The 23,971-nt window shown below is 45.9% G+C and overlaps 2 protein-coding genes and 2 pseudogenes across 2 annotated transcripts; all 4 read left to right on the top strand.

The window, feature by feature from the left end:
- The first annotated feature begins 963 nt into the window (after positions 1-963).
- On the top strand, positions 964-3,714 carry LOC136525586 (uncharacterized; annotated as a pseudogene).
- Positions 3,715-6,128: 2,414 nt separating this feature from the next.
- LOC136527849 (lysine-rich arabinogalactan protein 19-like) lies at positions 6,129-7,199 on the top strand (annotated as a pseudogene).
- A 1,256-nt stretch (positions 7,200-8,455) lies between these two features.
- LOC136525585 (uncharacterized) lies at positions 8,456-9,505 on the top strand. Its single transcript, XM_066518528.1, has one exon. It carries the CDS (start codon positions 8,456-8,458, stop codon positions 9,503-9,505), a length of 1,050 nt encoding a protein of 349 aa, XP_066374625.1.
- A 9,629-nt stretch (positions 9,506-19,134) lies between these two features.
- Positions 19,135-19,680, top strand: LOC136525584 (uncharacterized). Its single transcript, XM_066518527.1, has one exon. The coding sequence runs from the start codon at positions 19,135-19,137 to the stop codon at positions 19,678-19,680; it is 546 nt and encodes a 181-aa protein (XP_066374624.1).
- The last annotated feature ends 4,291 nt before the right edge of the window (positions 19,681-23,971 follow it).

Here is a 23,971-nt window from a genome sequence, read left to right as displayed (position 1 = left end):
CATCGGTGACAAGGCACGGATCGGAGGAAGAGGACTGTATGTCGATGGATAGGTGTTTCTATCTCAGCAACTCGTGAGGTCGGCTGAGAGGCAGGGCGGGGTACCGTGTGGGACCAGCATGCGGACGCACTCGTGTGCCAGACGTCTGGGCGCTAGAATCACGGAATCAATACTTGTGTTGGCCCAGTACCATTTGCGGGCCTCGAACGCGTAGGATTCTAGCCGACAACATTTAGTTCCACACATACAATTGGGCCACCTAGCCCATATCTACAGTGCGTTTTCTTTTACTTCTCCAACAGCACACAAAGTCAGCAGAGTAGCTTAGCGTATGCCTCTGCGTCACACCGTAACCCCTCTACTCATCCTGTAATATAAGCTACGCCACCTCACGAGGCACAAGCTCGACCATGGTCATGCGTTCACGCTGGTCGAGAAAAAAGAAATCCGCCCTTTGATCCTACGAGCTTCCCCGGCCGGAGGCGCGGCTGCCGATTGAGAAAAAAAAGATATTTGGTGTGGTACCATTGCAATTCTTCCAACTTTGAGATGTACCATTACAATTCACGAAATCTGAAATATACCATTGCAACTCTACGTTTTGCTGAACCATACCATTGTCTACGTATGCTAGCAGCTTGGGCCTATTCTCAGACATACGAGTACCATACGTATTTTAGTATGGACATTTCTGCCCCTGACTCCATCCTGATAGACCCTCTGCGATCTGGCCAGTGGACCGATCCCTTTTCTCCATCTCGCGATTTTTCTCCTTCACGGTCCGTACAGCACGCGCGACGGCCGGTCGCCGCCTCGCCCCATCGCCCTGTGCCGCCGCAAAGAGGACACCGGTCGCCGCCCTCGCCCCATCATCCTGTGTCGCGGAGTCCAGCTCTTGTCGGGCACCAAGGAGCCGGGGCCGGGCCAAGGTGCTGGCGCCGCCGGAGGGCGCGTCCGGCGGCCATGGCTAACCCGACGGAGGATGCCAGTGAGGAGAGGTATGGATCTCGATCCTCTGCTTCTATGTCTTCAATCCATGCATGGTTGCAAGTGGGTAGAGGAATTGCGCTGCGCTGACCCTAGTGTTTTTTGTCGATTTTTTCCTGCTAGGGTTCGATTGTTGACCCTAGACAGTTGGCCATCCAAAATCGCAGATGTTGATGCATTTGCTGCCCTAGAGCCTCTGTGTGTGTTGCCTCCTGATTCACAGCCAAATATGAATGAGAACCATAATCCAAATCATGTTGAGCAGCCTACTACTCCTGTTAGCCCTACTGCCAATCCTATTGCTGAGCCAGATGAAGGAGCAGAGCATCCTTCTGTTACTAAAATAGAGCCTGACAGAGAGCCAGACATGTTTGATAACGAAGAGGAGTATGTGGGCGTCGATGATGAGTCAATGTACATGCCAGTACCTCCTCATCAGAACACTAACAATGCACAGGCTACTAACCATACTCCTCCAGCACCATGTTTCAATGCTGATGCAACTGTTGGTGGTCCTGCTCAAGGAGGTGATCCTCTTGAGGCAGAGGTTGATGATGCAGATCCACTCGAGGTCCATGTGATACATGATCCAGAGAATCCCAATATTGTCAAGGGAGCGCGGTTTCCTGATATTGTTGCATTTAGAAAGGCAATCAGGCATTACGCAGTGAAGAAAGGCTTTGTGTTTGCTGATCTGCAAACTGATCCAACAAGGTTTATTGCCAAGTGTAAAGCAGAGGGGTGTCCTTGGCGCATCCATGCTTCTAGGATTTTTGACGGAAGACAATAGAGGTAAAACTGCCAGTAGTATTGGTGTATGATTTCTTATTTATGCAATTGACACCATATTTCTTATTTGTATAACTGACGACATGCTGCTCTTGTTTGTGTAGATCAAAAGACTACCTTTCGATCACGAATGTCCTAGCACCAAATTCCAAGAAGGAAAGACAACCACCCAAGGTTGGTGTGCAGATAGGTTGGCAGATTAGCTCAAGAAGAATCCAACCAAGCGTGCATCTGACTGCAGGGACAAGTTGGAGACTGACTTTGGCATCAAACTGAAGTACTCCAAAGCCTGGTCAGGTATGAAGGTAGCAATGGACAAGATACATGGGAAATATGAGGAGAGCTTTCAATTGCTTTTTAATTGGGCTTTTCAAATTAAGCAAGTTTCTCCTGGTAGCATAGTGGAGATAGATTTGGAGAAGACTGAAGACAAATACAGGTTTAGGAGGATGTTTGTCGCTCTTAGACCATGTGTTGACGGATTTTTGGCCGGGTGCAGATCTTTCATTGGTGTAGATGCTTCATACTTGCATGGTAAATATAAAGGTCAATTAGCTTCAGCTACTGGTGTGGATGGACACAATTGGTTGTACCATATAGCTTATGCTTTTTTTGAGTCAGAAACTGAAGACAACTGGAAATGGTTTTTGCAGCAGCTGCGTAAGGCTATAGGAGATGTGCCAAATCTGGTTATATATACAGATGCATGCAAAGGATTGGAGACTGCAGGGGGGGCTGTTTTCCCAGAAGCTGAGAATAGGGAGTGCATGAGGCACTTGTATCAAAACTTTTTGAAGAAATATTCTGGTGATGTGATCACTGAACACTTGTACCCTGCAGCTAAAAGCTACACATTTGGTATGTGGTAGTGGCATATGAAGAAAATTTTTGAGTTTGAACCAAGGACCATTGATTACCTTGAGCAGCACCACAATAGGATATGGCGAAGGAGTGCCTTCTCAGAGAACAGCAAGTGTGACTACTTGACAAATAATGTTTTAGAGAGCTTCAATGCACAGATAAAGAAGTTTAAAGGATTGCTATTGCATGAATTGGTTGATAGAATCAGAGAACTCATAACGGAGACAAGATACAGAAGGAAGATGGTTGGTATGCAGTGGGCTGATGGAATACTCCCTAATGTGATTAAGGACCTAAACTTGATCAGCAATAATGTTAAAGTGGTGAAGGTAGCAGTTTGTGATGTTGATGGTGCTGAAGTAACCATCTTGGATGACTGGCATAATCATAGGAGGGAAACAGTTGACCTCCAGAACCACAATTGCTCCTGCAGACAGTGGCAAGTGACAGGGAAGCCATGCAAACATGCTTTGGCATGGATTCTGTCAAACAGAGGGCTGAGAATTGAAGATTATGTCCATGAATACTACTCAGTTGCTAGGTTCAAGACAACCTATGCGGACAGAATTGAACCTATCCTAGATAGGTCTCAGTGGCCAGTTGTAGACCTAGGATTCAAAGTGTATCCACCCTTGCTAGGAAGAGGAGCAGGAAGACCAAAGGTGGTCAGGCAAAGAGGATGTTTAGAGAAAAATGCAAACAAAAAGAAGGTCAAATGTCCAAGATGTGGAGATTTCAGCCACTTTCAAAAAACTTGCAAAATGCCAGAGGTCGGAGAAGATGGTGAGAGAGCTCCTCCAAGAAGCAAGGCGGCCAAAAGTATGTTTTTGTGCACTGAATATTTATCTCTTTTTTTCATTACACTAAATATGTAACGTGCGCTAATTACAATGTAGGAAAAGAGCTCGCACAGAAGAAGCTGGACCCTCACAAGCCAAGAAGAAGAAGACTCAGAAGAAGAAGAAGGGCACCCCCAAAAAGAAGAAGACACCCATCAAGAAAAAGCTCCTGAAGGCTGCAGCCAACCCTCCTGCTACTGAACCTTCTAGCCTCACGAGGCTGGTCTTTGGAGAATAGAGGCTTATGATATGCTTGTGCTGCTGTGGTCCAACCTTTTGTAATAAAATTACAACTTTGTATGGAGGAACCTTGTAGTAGCCATGCTTTTGTGAGAGCCTAGTGGTTGGTGAGGTCCAACCTTTTTTATTTGCAATACTGAAACATCCTAGTGATGAACTAATTGTCTGTGAACTTGTATGCTTGTCAACCTGGATTGCTAAATTAAGTGGTTGCTAAATCAAGTGTTGTTATGGCCTAAATCAAGTGTTGTTCTGGATTATATATGTTGCTGTGGCATATATGGCATATATATGCTGCTGTTGATATGCCATGAACATGTCAATTTTCTGGAATGTATATGTCAAATATGCCATGAACATGTCAATTTTCTGGAATGTATATGTCGATTTTTTTCTGGACTGAAATCACAGAACACAAGGTTGGAATCGAATTAACACAGCACATTTCATTCCATTGGAAATTTAGAGAGACATGGACTGAACAGAATTCATTTCACAACAACACATTTCATCCAATTCAAGACACTGATTTGAAGGTTCCATTCGACGACACAGACATACAAGTAGCTAACACACACACACACATTTGTCCTTCACTTCCACATACAGGCAAGCACAACACCAATGAGGAGACCTACAAATCCCATAAAAACTGAAAAATCCAACACAATTTGCTTTGACTCAGCCTTGGGCTCAGGCTTTGGCTCAGCTTTCGTCTCAGCACCTACCAACGCCTTCGGTCTCCAAAGTTCACCTACAACCATGGCGACTGTTTTCTTCGCCTCTTCCAATTCTGCTACAACAATGGCCAGTGTTTTCTTCACCTCTTCCAATTCTTCCTTCAATTCTATGTAACAATCACTTGAAGCTGACTGCCTAGCCTGCATCTGGCGTTCTGCAGCTTCTAAGGTCTCATACTCCTTCTCATTTTGGATGAAGACACATGTAGTATCATCATCCTATGATCACAACATAATGCACCAATCAGACTTAACATCAACACATAGCGCTAAAAAATGTCAACAATGCTAACCTTTATGTTGTAAGGGCACTTCAGGAACCACTGGCCCTTTGTCGCTGTCTGCTTACTTTGGATCCTGACCAGAGGAACATGGCAAAAGGGGCACTACCTTGTGCCGCTGCCCGTCGAGCTCGAGGCTGTCAAAGTGTGCTTCCTCGGACTTGAACTCCACCAAGCGGCCATGGCTGGCCTCGCCTGAACCGAGGGAGAAGACTGCGGGCGGGGGCGGTCGAGGGAGGAGAGCGCGGCGCGACAACGGCCGCAACAAGGCGCGCGTGCGGGGCACGCAGCGGGCACGCGGCGGGGCGACTGCGACGGCGGAACGGAGCGTCGACGGCCGCGACAAGGCGCGCGTGCGGGGCACGCAGCGGGCACGCGGCGGGGCGACCGCGACGGCGGAACGGAGCTTCGACTACCGCGACAAGGCGCGCGTGCGGGGCACGCAGCGGGCGCGTGTGCGGGCTCAGGCGGCGCGGCGGGGCGTGCAGGGCTCAGGCGGTGCGTGCGGGGCTCAGGTGGCGCGGCGGGCTACGCGACGGGCGCATGTGCGCGCTCAGGCGAGCCACTGGCCTCCAGCACGTGATGGCTAGGGTTAGGGTTTCGGTGGCCGCCGCCGGCACAGTCAAGGAGAGGGAGAGGAATAGAGTGAAGGAGAGGAAGAAGAGTGAGCTGGGGCCACGATTGGGACGGGGGCGGCGCTGGATCTATCAGGATGGAGTCAGGGGCAGAAATGTCCATACTAAAATACGTATGGTACTCGTATGTCTGAGAATGGCCCCAAGCTGCTAGCATATGTAGACAATGGTATGGTTCAGCGAAACGTAGAGTTGCAATGATATATTTCAGATTTCGCGAATTGTAATGGTACATCTCAAAGTTGGAAGAATTGCAATGGTACCGATCCAAATATCCCGAGAAAAAAACGACTCAACGGCTCAGGCTGCTCATCTGTTCGCGTGGAGGGTTGCAGGTGTCGTTCGTTCCGCCCGTGCGCCCGCAAGCCGAGGAAAAGACATCAGTCGTATCTAGCAGCGGGGCGGCCAGCATTTTCACTCGCCGTTTCATTTGCCTGTGAAAACACAAGCCTTTGACGAATTGAACTTGGTGATGACACGTATGCATGGTAAATCTGCACCTCCCTAACCAGAATGAGATCCGTGTTAAGAATATTCTAATATTCCTAATAATCAATTAGTGGGCAATTAGCAACTACTAATTGCAGTTACCGTGACTACTGAAAAGACGTCGTACGGACGGGACGTGGGAGCGGGGCTCTCCCACGTTCACTGGAACTGCCCCATCGTGGCCATGTATATATATGTGTACTGTTCATCAATAAATTTTTACACCTTCACTTTCTACTGTTCAGAATATAATACTACAACACGTTATCAGCGTTCTACCGCTGAGCGAGAAGGCCGGGAATAGTGCCTGAAGAACTTCGTGAAGACAGGAGATCGCTGGATCGATTTAAGGTACACGATGCCACCAATGCCCTACGTACCTTCTGCGACGCTCGTTCTGCGCCTCGTCTTCATGGTGTACTACCGCGCGCGCCGCATTGGAGTCCCCTTCGATGACGACGACATCCGTGATTCCCTCCTCAACGCCCTGCGCAATCTCCTTGGGGAGGAGCGTGGGGGAGCCAGGGAGGGCCCTGCTCGTCGCCGACGCCGTGGTCGTCACGGAGCATTTGCTCCCGTGGCGCCGACCCAAGCAGCGGTTACAGTCCCTGCGTCCTGGAGTTCGGGCCATGCCGTGGCTCCATACCACCTACCATGGCCGAACATGGCGCCGGGATCCTCCGACTGGGTACCAGTGGCGCTTGCCGCCATGCCACCAGTCGCCGGACCTTCTTCCTCGACCGGTGCGGGCCCATCGTCTTCGGCTCTAGCGGCTTCACCTCCACCGGCGACAGGGTCGGCTACCGCAGCTGCGACCCCGTTGGCCAACGGAACCGCTGCAGCCGCGACTCCGTCTCCGACGACGCCACGGGTTCGCGTGACCCTCGCTGCGCGCAGGTCCGCGGCACCGCTTCGACTCTTCTCCAGGGAGGCCGGCGAGATCGTAGATCCAGCCCTGCAGGCTCCGCCTCCACCACCTCCGTCCACTCCTCCAGCAGTGAACATCGCCGACCAGGCGGTGAGCCCGACCATGCGTCGGACCTAGATCTCCGTGCCGCATGGCCCGTCCGCACGCGCGCAGGCGAGTCCTCGCGTGAACAGACGCGTCCCGGCGCTGGAGAACGGGCACACTAGTCCACGCGCGAACGGCGATGGTGGCGCTTCCTCCTCCTCGGGGGGGCGCGCCCCTCCTTCTGCTTGAACTTCTACCGGAGGGGGAGGGGGAGCCGCTGGCTTCTGTCTTGGTCGCCATCGACTGAGTTGGGGCCGACGTGCGGGCTCCTCCCCGATCTGCGCCGGTGCTCGTCACCGGCTGCAGAGGGCGCGACGGAGGGAGAGGAGGAGGGCGCGATCAGCGTGCGCGCGTGTGCTACGGACCAGAGCGGCGACGGAGCGACTACCGGCGCCGGCGGACCGGCTCTTGAGCGCGCGGCGGCGGCGGCGGCCACCACCACCGTGGCTGGGTAATGGTGGCAGTTAGGGTTTGAACCCTAACTGCCCACCTTTTATACGGGCCAGGGGGAGGCCGGTGGGGAGGCGCACCTGGGCCACTTCGGCAGCCCAGACCCAGGTTGGCCTGCCTCAGCGCCGGCTGTACTGCTGGTCCTTGCTGGGCCGGCTGCAGTGGCCTCGCGGGCCAGCCAGTGCTCGTGGGCCAGAAGCCATTTATCATTTATATGTTTTATTTCTGAATTTATGAATTTCAGCAGTTTTAGTCTTTAATCCTTATGTTTAGACTTTGTTAATTACTGCTGTTCATTAGTATTAGTGTCTATGCTCTTGTGAGATTAGACATCTGATGTTTATGTGAATATACAAATGTGTTTGTTTACATTGTACCTATGCAATTTCGAATTCTAATATAGAATGCAAGTATGTTCGTGTTATTATTTTGCACTTTCATACTTATTTTATTATTGCGAATTTTTAAATCACAAACTCCATCTTAACACTGTTCTCATTAGTTTATAATTACTGATGACTTGTGGCAATTAATTTATGCATATCTCTATTATTTTGAGATGAAAGCATTAGGTAATAGAGTCCAGGCAAAGGCTGCATTTAATCCTTTTGGATTATTTTGCCCAGAGACCGTGCCAGGCTATGATTTATTCACCTATTACTAAAGGTCTACATGATGTCCATTGGACTAGATGATTACCTATATAATGTTTTGTTCTCAAAATAAAAGATTAAGACTAAAGAAAATTTATGGCTTACACTATTGTAGTGATTACCATTGTTTAATCATTAATTTATACTATACATGGTGTAGTAGAGACTTGAGCATTGGCTGCGTCTAATTCAAAAATGAATTATTCAGCCTTGAGACCGTGCTTAGGCAGCAAAGTATTTGCCTACTATTAAGATCTACTCTATGTCCTTTGGCATTTGAGATTATCTAACCATATATAGTCAATTGATGAGAGTTATAATTGGGGTTTACATGTTTATTTGTCTACCTTGGATTGTATTAATCATGATGAGTTATGTCATTTAAATTAATTTGCATTTATTACAACATTGCTTTACCATTTGAATTTTAATTTACCACGTGTAAGTATAATGAATCAAATGGTCCTACTTTGTAGGCTATGGCCTTAGCTAGGGAGTTCGATGAACTTGCCATAGATGGCCACAATTACCCTACTTGGGCTTCGGATATCAAAATAAACTTTGCATCCCGTGGACTTTTGGCACATATAAATGAACCCATTGAGGGGGAGGTGCTTGATGAGCAAAAGAAGTTCGGGGCCTTAATGATTTTAAGGTATTATATCCATAAGGATCTCAAACAAGAGTACCTTCTGGAAGAGAATCCCCGTACTTTGTGGCTTGCTCTTAAGGAGCGTTATGATCAGCAAAAAGTACTCATCTGGCCTGAGGCTAATCATGAGTGGAACCACTTGCGTTTGCAGGACTTTAAGTCCGTTGCTGATTATAATCATGCCGTTCATAAAATTTGCTCAAAGTTGAAATTCTGTGAGAAAGAGCCAACGGATGCTGATAAGATAGAGAAGACTCTATCTACCATGCTTCCCGCTGACCGAGTCTTGCAGCAGCAATATCGGGCTAGTAATTACACTGTGTATTCTCAACTTATTCATACATTAACTCAGGCTGAGAAACATGATGAGCTTCTTATGAAGAATCATCACAAGCACCCCACTGGTGCAGCGCCTCTTCCTGAAGTTCATAATGTACAGAAAAAAGTTAAGAATAATAAAAGGTTCAAAGGATCTTCTGATGATGATCCAAAGAACAAGCCCGGTAAGTGCAAGTTCAACAAAAAGCAAAAGCCAAATGCTAAAAACAAGCAAAATGGCGAGGCTAAGTCCAAAAATGACACTAAATGTCATCGATGTGGTACTTTCAATCATTTTGCAAAGGATTGTCGTACTCCTAAGCACTTGGTTGCACTTTACCAAAAGTCCTTAAAGGAAGCAAAGCAAGGCAAAGATAAAGAGACAAGATATGAAGCTCATTTCAATCTTGCTTCTGAGGCTATAAAGGAAGTGGGTTGTTCAAGCAAGGTTCTTGAGGAACCAAAGAACAACAATGCTCACAAGGATGAGAGGCTTCCAGGAACGGAAGACATGATCGTGGAGTTCAACTCAAATGACATGTATGGAGACTTCAACTGAAGATCTCGATCCGTAGTTGATATCTGTTTAATTATTATGTTAAGCAAGTCAAGTGTTGTAATAATTTAAGTTGTGCAAACTCTATGTTCTTTGAGTTGTACATACTTGTTAGTGATGGGAGTATTGTGAGAATAAATATGTATTGTAATGTCATACTCATATGTTGGTATTGTAATACATTGTATTTATGTATGTGATTCTATATGTTCAATAAGAAATTTTAATTGCATTCTTATTTTACTATAGATGTCTTCTGATGTCAATCCTGAGGAGGAATTATGTCTTGTAGATAGTGGAACCACAAACACTATTCTTAGGGAGATGAAATATTTCCAGACTCTTAGGAAAAGAGAAGAAAATGTTATGACCATCGCTGGACGTGATGCTCTAATAGTTGGTTCGGGTAGAGCCACTATTATTCTCCCTATGGGTACGCAATTAACGATAGAGGATGCATTATTGTATCCAGAATCAACTCGTACCTTGTTAAGCTATAAAGATATCCGTAAGAATGGTCTTCATGTTGAAACACATGTAGATAACAAAGAAGAATTCATTTTCTTCACTAGACTTACTGGATCTAACAAACAAGTTTGTGAGAAAATTCCCTCCCTCGAATCTGGATTGTACTATACATACATAAAACCTATATCTAATGTTGCATATAAGGTAATTTTTCAAAATGTTAATTCATTCCAGACATGGCATGATAGACTAGGTCATCCTAGAATAGGGATGATGAGAAAAATTATCTGCAATTCATTTGGTCATAATTTGCATAAAGCAAAGTTCCCACAATCTTCGGATTTTATATGCACTGCATGTGCATCAGGAAAATTGATTTTAAGGCCATCAACTCTTAAAATCAGAGCTGAACCACTAAAATTCCTTGAGAGAATCCAAGGAGATATTTGTGGTCCAATTCAGCCAATATGTGGACCTTTTAGGTATTTCATGGTTCTGATAGATGCATCTACAAGATGGTCTCATGTGTCATTATTATCGACACGCAACCATGCTTTTGCCAAAATATTGTCCCAACTAATAAAGTTGAAAGCACATTATCCTGAACATCGAATTCAATCAATTCGAATGGACAATGCTGCTGAATTTTCATCCCATGCCTTTAATGATTATTGTATGGCAACGGGAATTGAGGTTCAACATTCTGTACCTTATGTACATACTCAAAATGGTTTGGCTGAATCATTGATAAAGAGAATTAAACTCATTGCTAGACCAATGTTGATGAATTGTAAGTTGCCTACTTCGTGTTGGGGTCATGCAGTTCTGCACGCTGCTGAATTAATCCAACTACGACCGACTGCATATCATGAGAATTCCCCCTTGCAATTAGTACGTGGAAATCCACCAAGTATTTCCCATTTGCGTAAGTTTGGGTGTGCTGTTTATGTACCCATCTCACCACCTCAGCGTACCTCTATGGGGCCACACAGAAAATTGGGAATCTATGTGGGATTTACATCTTCGTCGATCATTAAGTATATAGAACCTCTCACCGGGGATCTATTTACGGCTCGGTTCGCTGATTGTATTTTCAACGAGGATCATTTTCCGGCATTAGGGGGAGATTTGTACCATAAAAATGAATGTCGGGAAATTAATTGGAATGCGGAAGGCATTTCCTATTCTGATCCACGTACTATGGAAACTGAACATCAAGTTCAGAGACTTATAGATTTGCAAAACATTACAAATAATCTGCCAGATGCGTTTACCAACTATAAAGGTGTTGTTAAATCTTTCTATCCTGCAAGGAATGTGCCAGAAAGAGTGGAGGTACCAAATAAAACCACTCAAATTATCCCTCTTGGAAGCAAGAGGGGGAGAGGCAATTCCAAGGTGCAAGATAAGAAACAAAAGAAAGTGGTAAACGAAGATCAACTATCTGTTGATGTGAATCACCTTGTTACTAATCAATATCTTCTAGAAAGATTTGATTTGATTCCTAGCCCAGTCATGCGCATAAATACTGAGGCTGGGACATCGGAAGGCCCTAGATCTATTGTTTTGGGAAATCATGATGATCTATTAAGGGTTGATGAAATTGCTATTAATTATATAGGGACTGGAGAGTCTTATGATCGAAATGCTACAACTGTCGACATCTTTTTCTCTGAACAAATTGCTGAAACCCTTCAAAGTGATCCAGATCCAAAATCCATGGTAGAGTGCAAGAAGCGCTCGGACTGGAATAAGTGGAAGGATGCAATAGAAACTGAGATAGCCTCGCTCACAAAACGGGAAGTGTTTTCGGCTGTATTACCAACACCTCCTGGTGTCCATCCTGTTGGATATAAATGGGTTTTCGTCCGGAAACGGAATGAAAACAATGAAGTGGTGAGATATAAAGCAAGGCTAGTAGCACAAGGCTTCACGCAAAGGCCTGGCGTTGATTTCAACGAAACTTATTCTCCAGTCATGAGTGGCATAACTTTCCGATATTTAATATCTTTGGCAGTACAAAATCGTCTGTCTATGCAGTTGATGGACGTGGTGACCGCATATTTATATGGGTCATTGGATTCTAAGATATACATGAAAGTTCCTGACGGAATTAGTATACCAAATCCTGAGGCAAATCGCAACATGTTTTGTGTTAAGTTGCAGAAGTCGTTATATGGCTTAAAACAATCGGGCCGAATGTGGTACAATCGGTTAAGTGAATTCCTTAAACATAAGGGATACACAAATAATGATGATTGCCCGTGTGTCTTCATTAAGAAATCCGTAACGGGTTTTTGCATTGTGTCTGTATACGTTGATGATATAAATATCATTGGTAACGAACATGACATTAATGAGGCACGTCATCATTTGAAGGCGGAGTTTGAAATGAAAGACTTGGGTCAAACCAAGTTTTGCTTAGGTTTGCAACTCGAACATTTTTCGGCTGGGATTTTTGTATATCAAGCTACCTATATCCAGAAAATGTTGGAGAAATTCAATATGGATAAAGCTTACCCATGTAAAACCCCCATGGTTGTTAGATCTTTGGAAGTTGAGAAAGATCCTTTCAGACCAAGGGAGGAAGGTGAAAAGATTTTAGGACCCGAGCTTCCTTATCTAAGTGCCATTGGTGCACTGATGTATCTTGCTAATAGTACCCGACCGGATATTGCTTTTGCAGTTAATTTATTAGCAAGACATAGTGCCGCTCCTACCAAGCGTCATTGGGTTGGAGTTAAAACTCTTTTTAGATATCTCAATGGCACAAGAGATCTTGGATTATTCTATAGAAAGAATCAAGATCAAAATTTATTGGGTTATACAGATGCTGGCTATTTATCTGATCCCCATAATGGCAAATCCCAAACTGGTTTTGTATTTTTAAATGGTGGAACAGCAATTTCTTGGAAATCATCCAAGCAAACTTTAGTGTCTACATCCACCAACCATTCTGAGATTATTGCATTATATGAAGCCTCACGAGAGTGTGTATGGCTTCGCAGAATGGTAGACCACATATTGAAATCATGTGGAATTGGTGCACTTGATGCACCAACAATTATCTTTGAAGATAATGCTGCTTGTGTTGTGCAAATGGAATCAGGTTACATCAAGAGTAACTTGACGAAACATATCACCCCCAAATTATTTTATCCCCATGAGTTGCAAAAGAATGGGGAAATTGAGATTCTGCAAACTAAATCATGTGATAATCTTGCCGATCTATTCACAAAGTCCCTACCATATTCTACGTTTCATAAATACATTGAAGGAATTGGTATGGTTAGACTTAGAGACTTGCAGAAATCAGGGGGAGTATCTCTCGATACTTAATCCATTTCACATCGTATTATACTCTTTTCTTTGTATGAGTTTTACCTTGAAAGGGTTTCTCATATAAAGTTTTTAACGAGGCAGTATCAGCATTATGTATGTCATACCATCTAGTTTTTCCCCACTGGGGTTTTTAGGAGATGATATATTAAGACATTGCTATATGATTATCATGGTATCCTGATATATCAATGTGTTCCTAAGTTTTTCCCACGGGGTTTTCTAAGGATTAATAATATTAATAATTATGATGAACATTGGAGCTCCAAAAGATAATTGATTATGGGGGAGTGTTAAGAATATTCTAATATTCCTAATAATCAATTAGTGGGCAATTAGCAACTACTAATTGCAGTTACCGTGACTACTGAAAAGACGTCGTACGGACGGGACGTGGGAGCGGGGCTCTCCCACGTTCACTGGAACTGCCCCATCGTGGGCATGTATATATATGTATACTGTTCATCAATAAATTTTTACACCTTCACTTTCTACTGTTCAGAATATAATACTACAACAATCCGGACGTACACTATGGGGCGATGCTAATGCTAATTTTAGTTCACACGTACAGAGGCATGCCAACCTTTGATTTGAAAGGCCACTGTTCTGTTCATCAATTTGTCAACTGAATCTGGAAGTTAACATGTCAGCTTAAGCAGAGAATCTTTTTCTGGTTATTACCCAAAGACAGATTAAGGTCCCATTCGCGTGCCCTTAAACCCGGCTTGATCCGCTTTTTTTTTTCATCCGAAATAGTGTTTTCCTCTCACAAATTCCTCTAGAATTCCTCCAAACCATCCAAATTTCACCAGAACTATACCATCCGAACGGGGGCTAATCACCGGAGAAATTTCGAGGAGAGATAGGTTCCTCGAGATCCATAAACCTGCATGTGCAGGAATTCTTTTTACCATTTTAGGGGGTGTTTGGTTGCCCCTCCTAAATTTTAGTCGCTGTCCCATCGGATGTTTAGACACATGCATAGAGTATTAAATATAGACTAATTATAAAACTAATTACATAGTTTGCGACTAATTTGCAAGACGAATCTTTTGAGCCTAATTAGTTCATTATTTAACAATGTTTTGCTACAGTAAACATATGCTAATGACGGGTTAATTAGGCTTACAAAATTCGTCTCGTGGAGTACTGACGGATTATGTAATTTATTTTTTTATTAGTATCTGAACACCACACGCAACATCCTTCCGACACACCTCCTAAATTTTAGTAGCCGGATCCAAACACACCCTTACCGTCTGAAACTTTTCAAGGCAGTGCTGAGCTGGAGTTGCATTTTTCACGGGGATTTTAATTATAATGAACTGGAGCATCGGAACTACTCAGAAGGAATATATCATCACTCTTCAGGCGACAGAGAGTTTCAATTGATGCTTGTGAAAATATCTTCAAGCTACAGCTTAACATTGTTATCAATAGGGCAAAGGGGAAAAAAAGAGAGTACTCCCTGCTTATCGTACAATAATGGCTAGATTCAGTTGTATTATATGTTTCTGTTTTTTTGCTTTCTTTTGTCTTTTCTGCTGTAATAACTTTTTTATATTATTTTAATTTTCAGCAAGGGTAAAACCCCTCCCGTTTTCCAGTTGCAGGTGTCGTTCTGTCTAGGTGACAATAAGTTGTTTTAGCCTCTCATGTTAACTGAATTTTTCCCATATAATTATGCTGTCTTCTAACTATATTTACACTCTATATTTACAATAATTTTATCAGTGTATTTTATTAGACATAGTGGTGTAATTTGGGGATAATACAACTATATGTCAAATTATTCAGAAAATTTTACAAATTATTTTATGGATAGTAGATATTAGAGAGATATAGATCAGATTGTTCATAAAGTTTAGAAAAATATACAAATTGTTCTGGCGTCCGGGCTTGGTGGTGCACGTCGCCTTCCTCCACGATGGCCATGTGCCCTGCGGCGCCGTCCAGCGGCCACCTCCTGAAGCGAGCCGGCACCTGGACGAGGCGGAGACCTGGGGCTCGCGGCTGCGCAGGGCCTCGCCGACGGCCCCTGCTGGGCCTATGGAATGTTCATACTACTTTTTTTATTATTATTTACAAGCACAAGTTGAAGTTGGTGTGTAAGTAAAGTACGGCACCTATAGCGTCCCACACTGGTCTCGCTGCTCACAAGTTCGTCAGTTCGTGCGGGGACACGCGGGCACGCCGACCTGCCGACCAAATAATTTCCTCCCTCGCTAAAATGGACCAAATTCAATTGTCTTTTCGGGTCATACAGATGAGACAGCAGCTATGTAGTAAAATTCAAAATTATTGACATCATCAAATGTTTCATAATTTTTGAAATAAAAAAATCATAACTTATAAACCAAGTATCCACATTAAAATTTGATTGCGTGTTCCTTCTAATAAACTTTTCAAAAATCAAAACAAGACCCAGATACATTTCGATAAAAAATTTTAACGAATATTTATCTCGTGATGAACGTGTATTTGAAGATAATCGTCGAACATCACATGAACACTATACGAACATCGCAGAAAATTGTATACAACATCGTATGTATACTACGCGAGCATCATATATATTTCATGAAATGTAAAAAATAAAAAAATAAAATTACTGAAGTAATTAATTATAGTCAAATAAAAAGAAGAAAAAATGCTACCGAACATCACAAATACATCGTAGTACATCACATTAACACTACACAAACATCACTAAATATAGCATAGAATATCATATGTATACTACGTGAACATCACTAATATCATGAAAATGTAAAATAGAATAATAAAATTAGTGAAGTAATTAATTAGAGTCAAATAAAAAGAAGAAAAAATGCTATCGAACATCACATTTATCTCATGATGAACATGTATTTGAAGATAATCGTTGAACATCACAATAACACTACACGAACATCGCAGAAAATGGTATAGAACATCATATATATACTACATGAACATCATATATATCATAAAATATAAAAAATATAAAAAATAAAAACTAAAAATAGTGAAGTAATTAATTATAGTCAAATAAAAGAAGAAAAAATACTGCCGAACATCACAATACATCATAGTACATCACATTAATATTACACAATCATTACTAAATATAGCATAGAACATCTGTCGGGGTTATGATCCCCAGGTGCGTTAAGGCACCGATTAGTTAGCAGGCCGAGTAGCCTGCTATACATCAGCTAACGAAGGCCCGAACGCCCGAGGCCCGCTGAGCCAAGTGAACCAGGCCAAACGCCAAGGCTAGGGTCAGCCATGACCCGTCTCTTCTGCCTTAGCAGCACGACACACAAGAGACTCACGACCTCTCTACAGCCAAGCGTGCCTGCTATGACAAGAGTAAGCACGCCGCCCTAACCCCGTAAGAACTGAGAGGACAGCGGTCACCTCGGTCCGGTCAGACGCTATCCCTATGCCACACAGCACAGACAAGACAACAACGCACGGTGGTGACTGCCAGTACGGCGACCCACCGTCCAAATACGGTCCAACAAAACACATGTTCGATTCTACCCACTACGGGATGTGATCCACGACGGAGGCCTTGATTAGAGGCTATCCAAACTAACGGGAGCCACGACCCCGGAGCTCGGGATCGTGGCCTCCTACTCCACAAGCTAACCAGACGCTCGACGACCTGGGGACGACCACCAACTCCTGTACGGTGTCCCCAGAACATCAGGAGACGATGACGAAGACCACGACAGAGACCACATCGCATAGGACGGCTAGCGAATCACAACCATGCCAACAGTGCCACTACGACTGACACAGTAGCACCACACCACACCTTACCGCGACATGGGCACAATACCATGACGACAACCACGCCCGGATGTGCACCACAAGACGGCGTAACTTATAAGCCAAGATAGTTAGGCCCCTCCCTCGGGCTCATGACCCCTCAGTTAGGAGAACCTTCTTATTTGTACGTACCCTAGCCTCGAACTCTATATAAGGGCAGCCAGGGCATCCCGGAGCTTCATCTTCAACACATTCGCACCATAGTAGGGCTCCCGAGGCTTCCCTTCGGGTAGTCCATCACCTAGCTCTAGTTCTCCTACCTCTTCCACCATTCTTGCACCCCCATTGTAGGAATTTTAGAGCATTCAAGCGAGGAACATGCACTCGGTCATCTCTGAGACTGGACGTAGAGCTCCGGCCTGAACCAGTATAAATCCACATGTCTTTTGGATGCTACCATCATTTTTCTAGAGCCGCGCGTTAATCGTATAAGTTTACAAGTCCAATTTACAAAACACCGACAGTTGACGCACTAGGTAGTGGACAGTCACACACTGTCATTGCTGAGAAGAAAGTGATGCCTCCCTGCACCTACGTCGGATGTGCTCTTAGCGCGGCCCTCGGTGGCCGCATCTGCTTCGGAAGCCTTGAGTTCGCCGACATCGTCGGGCCAAGTCCTATTAACGGTCTTCTCCTAGGCCAAGCTCTGCGCTTTGGAGACCTGGACTTCGCAGCCGACCATCTGGGTCAGCTGCAGCTTAGTGAAGAGAATGCGGCTCCGCCGCACATCTCGACGCTCGATCACAGACCGGCCCACGCCGGTCCCACGATCATCGATTCTGATGCGCTAGCATGCAGGATTGACACCTACCTCACGGTGAATCCTGAGCCAGAGCTAAGCCAACGCGCTTTCCACGTGTTGGCGAATGCTTTTGCCTAGCTCTCCGAGAGTGGGCCCCTGCCGCCAGAGGCTGAATTCTAGAACCGCAGCACCACGCTGCCCTCCAAAATGAGGGACACAATTACCCTCTTCGAGCGAGAGCTAGCCAGGCGCAATGGCCACACGATGATGACAGTTTCCTCCGGATGTGTGGGGATGATGGAGCGAGATCCAGAGTCCATCTACGATCTCCTGCTGATTACCCCTGAGAACACGGACTCCGAGTCTGATTCTGAAGGGAGCTACCATCCGCTGAGGGAATGCAACATGTTTCACCTTTTGGAGGATGGGGTGGCGTCGGTGGAGGACGCAGAGGACGACGCCTATCTGATTCCACGTACCCCGGATAATAGGTAGAGTATGACCAGGAGCGCCTAGAACAAGCCTGGGTCTGTGAAGCTGATCAGGCCAACGAACGCCACGATGACGGATGCCTTAGCCCACAGCACCTCGACGCTGAGGGCGCATGGGCGCGGGCACGCTGAGTATATGATCAAATCCAACAAGGCAAGATGGAGACACCCATCTTCCCTCAAGCTAGCCAGAATGTCACGGCGACCACCATGATCATACGGACGGCCCCTGAACCCTCGACCGACGAGGGAAAGCTCGTTCATCAGGAGCTACGCGATTTGCTAGAAACTGCAGCGATACAGCAAGCTCAAAGCTCTACAGAGAGGCGGCATCCCGAGGTCAGCCTTGTGCACATCTCTTCAGTGCATGGTGCCCCCGAGGGGCACCACGCACCGATCATACTTCGGCCCGTCAACGGCGGCACGGTGCGTAGGTGGGAGCTTTTCCCAGCGCGTCGCCGCTATGTCGGGAACCACAACGCCCGTTCGACTCAAGGCCCTAGACGCCCTAGGCTGGACCTGGTAGGCAAAGATCAGCTGCACTACAGCGACAGTGACCTGGACCACCATGGTCGACACCCCAGGTTCCAGGATGCTCGACACAACCTAAGCCCGGACGCTTGTGGCCCGTAGGCGTTCGCAAAAAGGATCCGACAGATGCCGTTCCCGGCGTGCTTTCGCTCGCCGCCGAACATCGTCAAGTAATCTGGGGACACCAACCCCGCCCTGTGGCTAGCAGACTTCCGCCGATAGCCAACTTACAGCTGTGCATGGTGCCGGATCTTGAACAGTGGCTCACTGATAGGGAGTTTTTGTCACAATTGGTGAAGCAGCAGTTACTTCGAGCACTACAAAGAATGAAATCCCAGGCAGATAAGAATCGTTCTGAGCGTGAGTTTGCAGTTGGCGATTTTGTCTATTTGAGATTACAACCATATGTTCAGTCTTCTGTTGCTAACAAGACTAGTCAGAAGCTATCATTTCAATACTTTGGCCCCTTCAAGATTCTGCAGAGGTTTGGCCAAGTTGTTTACAAGCTGAACTTACCTGACGATGCTAAAATACACCCGGTGGTGCATGTGTCCGAGTTGAAGCAACATGTTCCGGCTATGACTTCTGTAAGTTCAGATTTATCTTCTTTGTGCTCTGATCCTGCCCAGATTATGAAGCCGTATCAAGTTTTGAGGCGTCGTTCGATTCTGAGTGGAGCCACGGTGGTTCCACAGTTGCTGATCCATTGGAGTGAGATGCCACCAGAGTTGGCTACTTGGGAAGACCAGAACAAGATACCAAAAGCTCTGTGGCTGGGCGAGTAGTCATCTATAGATAAAGCTTGAGGACAAGCTTTTGCTAAGAAAGGGGGAGTGTTCTGCAAGTGGGCCGTCATTTGTCGCAGGCCCAGATGTGAGTCAGCGCCGTGTGAGCTGGATGCGTTGCCAGCGTCTGGTATAAGCTGAGCCCCGCCTTTGTAACCATCAACGATGAACAGAACTCTAAATCCCCCGTCTAAGGAACTCCTCCTCTCGTGATTCAGCCAAGCTCCATCTCTGTTCTTCCTAAATTCTTGCTACGTTTTCCTTCCAAACTCCATTCAGTTATCTAGGATCGTTACACCAGTGCACTCATCTGAACGTAGCTATAATATTAACAAGGGACTAGAGATGTGCTTAGGGAAAGACAATTTTCAATTTCTAAAGTTGCATGATACACCTAGCTACTTCGTGAGATGGACGAAATCTTTCAGTGCTCCCAAATGAATCCGTGACTGAAGTCCTTGTTCTTTAAGCGGCAGGGTCTAATGAGTGTTCTGGAGAGCATCACATGGTTATATTACCTCGTTTTGGAAGGCTTTAGACAGCCTGTGTACCCATATCAATCTCAGCACCCTTGCTCCCGGTTGCTGCAATGGTCCATCACTACTACAGAATTGGACATCACTATCGGCCTCATCACTGTCGGATTTTAAGAAACAGACAGTGATGGTCCATGACTGCTGGTTTTTTGTTAAAATCAACAGTGATAGGACCAACCGACACTGATATTTAGGTCTTTATTGTCGGTTCATATCACTGTCGGTTTTAGCCAAGAACCGGCAGTGATATTAGGTCATCACTGTAGGTTTTAGCCAAGAACCGACACTGATACTATCACTGTCGATTCGTGACTTGAACCGACAGTGATATGCTATAAGAAAAACTTTATAAGTTTCTCATACGATGTTCGATGAAGATGAACTTTATATTAAAGTTGTTGTATTCAATAAGAAAAACTTCATAAGTTTCTCATACGATGTTCGATGAAGATGAACTTTATATTAAAGTTGTTGTATTCAATGAGATCTACCACTTTGTAGTTCAAACTTTTTAAATTTGAGATCGTTTGGATATCCAAATATTTTCATTTGAATTCTTCTGTCTAACGAAAATTACGTTTGATTTCTAAAATTTGAAATTTAAATTTTTTAAATGACCTCGGATGGAGAAACGCCCAAAATAAAAGTTGTAGATCTCAAAAAGCTATGCAACTTTGAAGTTGATGACTTTTTCATTTAAAATCATTTACTACTTCAAAGTGTTATTTTAAATTAGATTTTAAAATTGTTGAAGAACTCTGATTTCTTTTTTTAATCTCTGGTTAAAATTTGTAACAAGTCTTTCTCCCTCGTACTAACTTCAAATCCGATGATTTTTTTCCTAAAAATTTCTAAAATCATGCTATATCAATTTATTATGTTCTTACATCTATTATTTTATCCATCTTCATGTGACTGTGTTTTATCTATTTGAATTTTGAATTTCAAAAAACGATAACTTCAATCGTCATTTTGGAGCACTAAATGATTTCAACTGAAAAAGTCATGAACATAGAAGTTGTAGAACTTATCAAGATCTATTATTTTGGTCATTTCTTCATCCGATAAAATGATAGTAATATTATTCACAAAATTTGCATATCTCTCTTATAGTTTCATAAACTATATAAGAGGGATATGTAACATTTGTGAGCAATGTTACTACCACTATGTTGAATGAATAAATGATCAAATGACCAAGGTAAAATTTGTAGATCTCATAAAGTTATAAAACTCTGTAGTTGACAACTTTTGGATTTGAAATTGTGGTAGAACCGCCCGAAATAACACACCTTCGAAGGCGCCCATCTGTCGGGTACCATAAAAAGGGGTCCCCTAAGCGAGAACCGAAAAAATCGCTTAGACCTTGTAAATATCGAAGCCAAGAGACAACCACCGGCAAACCCCCACCTTATCCGAGGCTCGGCCGGACCGCCCGGCCCACCTCGGACAGTATCCCGACTCACACGAAGCGGGCTCGGCCCAAAATGAAACCATAAGGCCTCGGACGAGGTACCAATTCTCCGCCTCGTCCGAGGCCCCGCCCGCGAGGCGTCGGACGAGGTATCGATTCTCTGCCTCACTCGAGGCCCCGCACGCAAGGCCTCGGACGAGGTACCGATTCTTCGCCTCACTCGAGGCCCCGCACGTAAGGCCTCGGACAAGGTACCGATTCTCCGCCTCGCCCGAGGCACTGCCCGCGAGGCCTCGGACGAGGTACCGATTCTCCGCCTCGCTCGAGGCCCCGCACGTAAGGCCTCGGACGAGGTACCGATTCTCCACCTCGCTCGAGGCCCCGCACGCAAGGCCTCGGATGAGGTACCGATTCTCCGCCTCGCTCGAGGCCCCGCACGTAAGGCCTCGGACGAGGTACCGATTCTCCGCCTCGCCCGAGGCCCCGCTCGTAAGGCCTCGGATGAGGTACCGAATCTCCGACTCACTCGAGGCCGGCTCGGCAACAACCCCGTCACCTCCGCCTTGACCAACTTCTCTGACAGGACATCACGTCCAGCTAACGCGTTCGACCACTCCTGCGACATCAGCCAAACGACGGCTCGATACGGCGGAGTGGCCGACGAGATGTGAGTCACATCGACGCCATGCCGTCCGGGACAGGACGAGGCAGGGGTTACCGGCCGCTGTGCTCGGCACTGTGCCCACGACTGACACCCTTGCTGCACTGTGCTGCCTAACCTCTGCTCCAAGGATAGCCCGGCGTGGAGAGTCATGTCCGGGTCCCTGTAGCCTCAGAACCAGCGTAAAGGATCAACTGCTCCCTCGGAGCCTCGGCTACCCGCTTCCGAGCTCCTATAGCCTCAGGACTCGCACCCGCCGAGCCCCCCACAATGGTTCAGCCTCTACACCGACTAGGCCTCGGCTCTCTATGTTGTCAACATACAGCGACAGGCACGTCGTCTGCAGTACGCACCATGCCCTACGCCAAGCCATAGGAGCTCCCACGTCGCACAGGATCAGGCGTGATCGGCGCGTCGCTCCAGTGCATCGAGGACAAGGCCGCTCCACCGACCATGCCGCCACAATGACGAGCTACAGGGCTCGGACATGCCGCCTCTACTCATAAAACACCACGTAGCAAATGCATGTACCGCCCCCGTGACTCCCTTCGACTATAAAAGGGAGTGACCGGGGCCGCTTCTAGGGACATGAAGACGGAAGAACTCACGAGGACTAACACTCACGAGGACACACACGCACAAGCAACGCATGACGCTCTGTAACTCACACTCTTCCTCACTGCAAGAGATCAATATCTCAAGCAACCCACGCCACTCTACGCTGAGACCTGGGACTAGCTCCCTCTCTCGCCCTGCTTGTAAACCCCTACTACAAGTACCTCGGTGCAAGGAATACAAGATCGCTCTCTCAGACTGGACGTAGGGCACCTATTGCCTGAACCAGTATAAACCTTGTGTCTCTTTGCATCACCATCCGGGATTAGGAGCACGCAGTACACTTTCACTAGTCGGTTGAGGATCCGCTAGACCCAAAACACTGACACCACCAGACACTTAGCGTCCCAAAAGCAAGTTACATCGGGTGGATTCCATCGAGCACACCCTAAGGGAGAACTCGAATAATCCACGTTTTTTCTCCAGGATCCAATAATGAGAACAAGTTTAAAATACATAGTCCATTTCATACTGTTGGTGTTTCAGACCGGGGGGTCCTCAACCAACCAGTGAATTTGAGCTGCGTGTTCCCAATTCCGGATGGTGATGCAAAGAGACACAAGGTTTATACTGGTTCAGGCAATCGGTGCCCTACATCCAGTCTGAGAGATCGATCTTGTATTCCTTGCACCGAAGTACTTGTAGTAGGGGGTTACAAGCTGGGTGAGAGAGGGAGCTAGTCCCAGGTCTCAGCGTGGAGTGGTGCGGGCTACTTGAGACGTTGCTCTCAGGCAGCGAGGAGCGTGCGTGTTACAGGGTGTTGTTCTTCGTGAGAACCTGAGTCCCCCCAGAAATAGCCCAAGTCCTTCCCTTTTATAGTTTGAAGGGAGGACAAGGGTAGTACATGAGCTAACTATACGGCGTTGTGTAAATAGAGGTGGCGTGTCCGAGCCCTATGGCCTATTCCTGTGGCGGCGAGGTCGTCGGAGTGGTTCGTCCTTGGAGCACTGGGGCGGCGTGCTGGTCATATCCGATCCTATGCGTCATGGGAGCTCTAGGGCTGCCTCAGAGTGGGTGCGGCGGTCCACGTGTGAGTCGCTGTGGACTGACTGTGCGCGAGGCCAA

Source organism: Miscanthus floridulus, chromosome 19 (genome assembly GCF_019320115.1).
Source record: "Miscanthus floridulus cultivar M001 chromosome 19, ASM1932011v1, whole genome shotgun sequence".
Taxonomy (NCBI): Eukaryota; Viridiplantae; Streptophyta; class Magnoliopsida; order Poales; family Poaceae; genus Miscanthus; species Miscanthus floridulus.
This window is presented reverse-complemented; position numbering and strand designations above follow the sequence as displayed.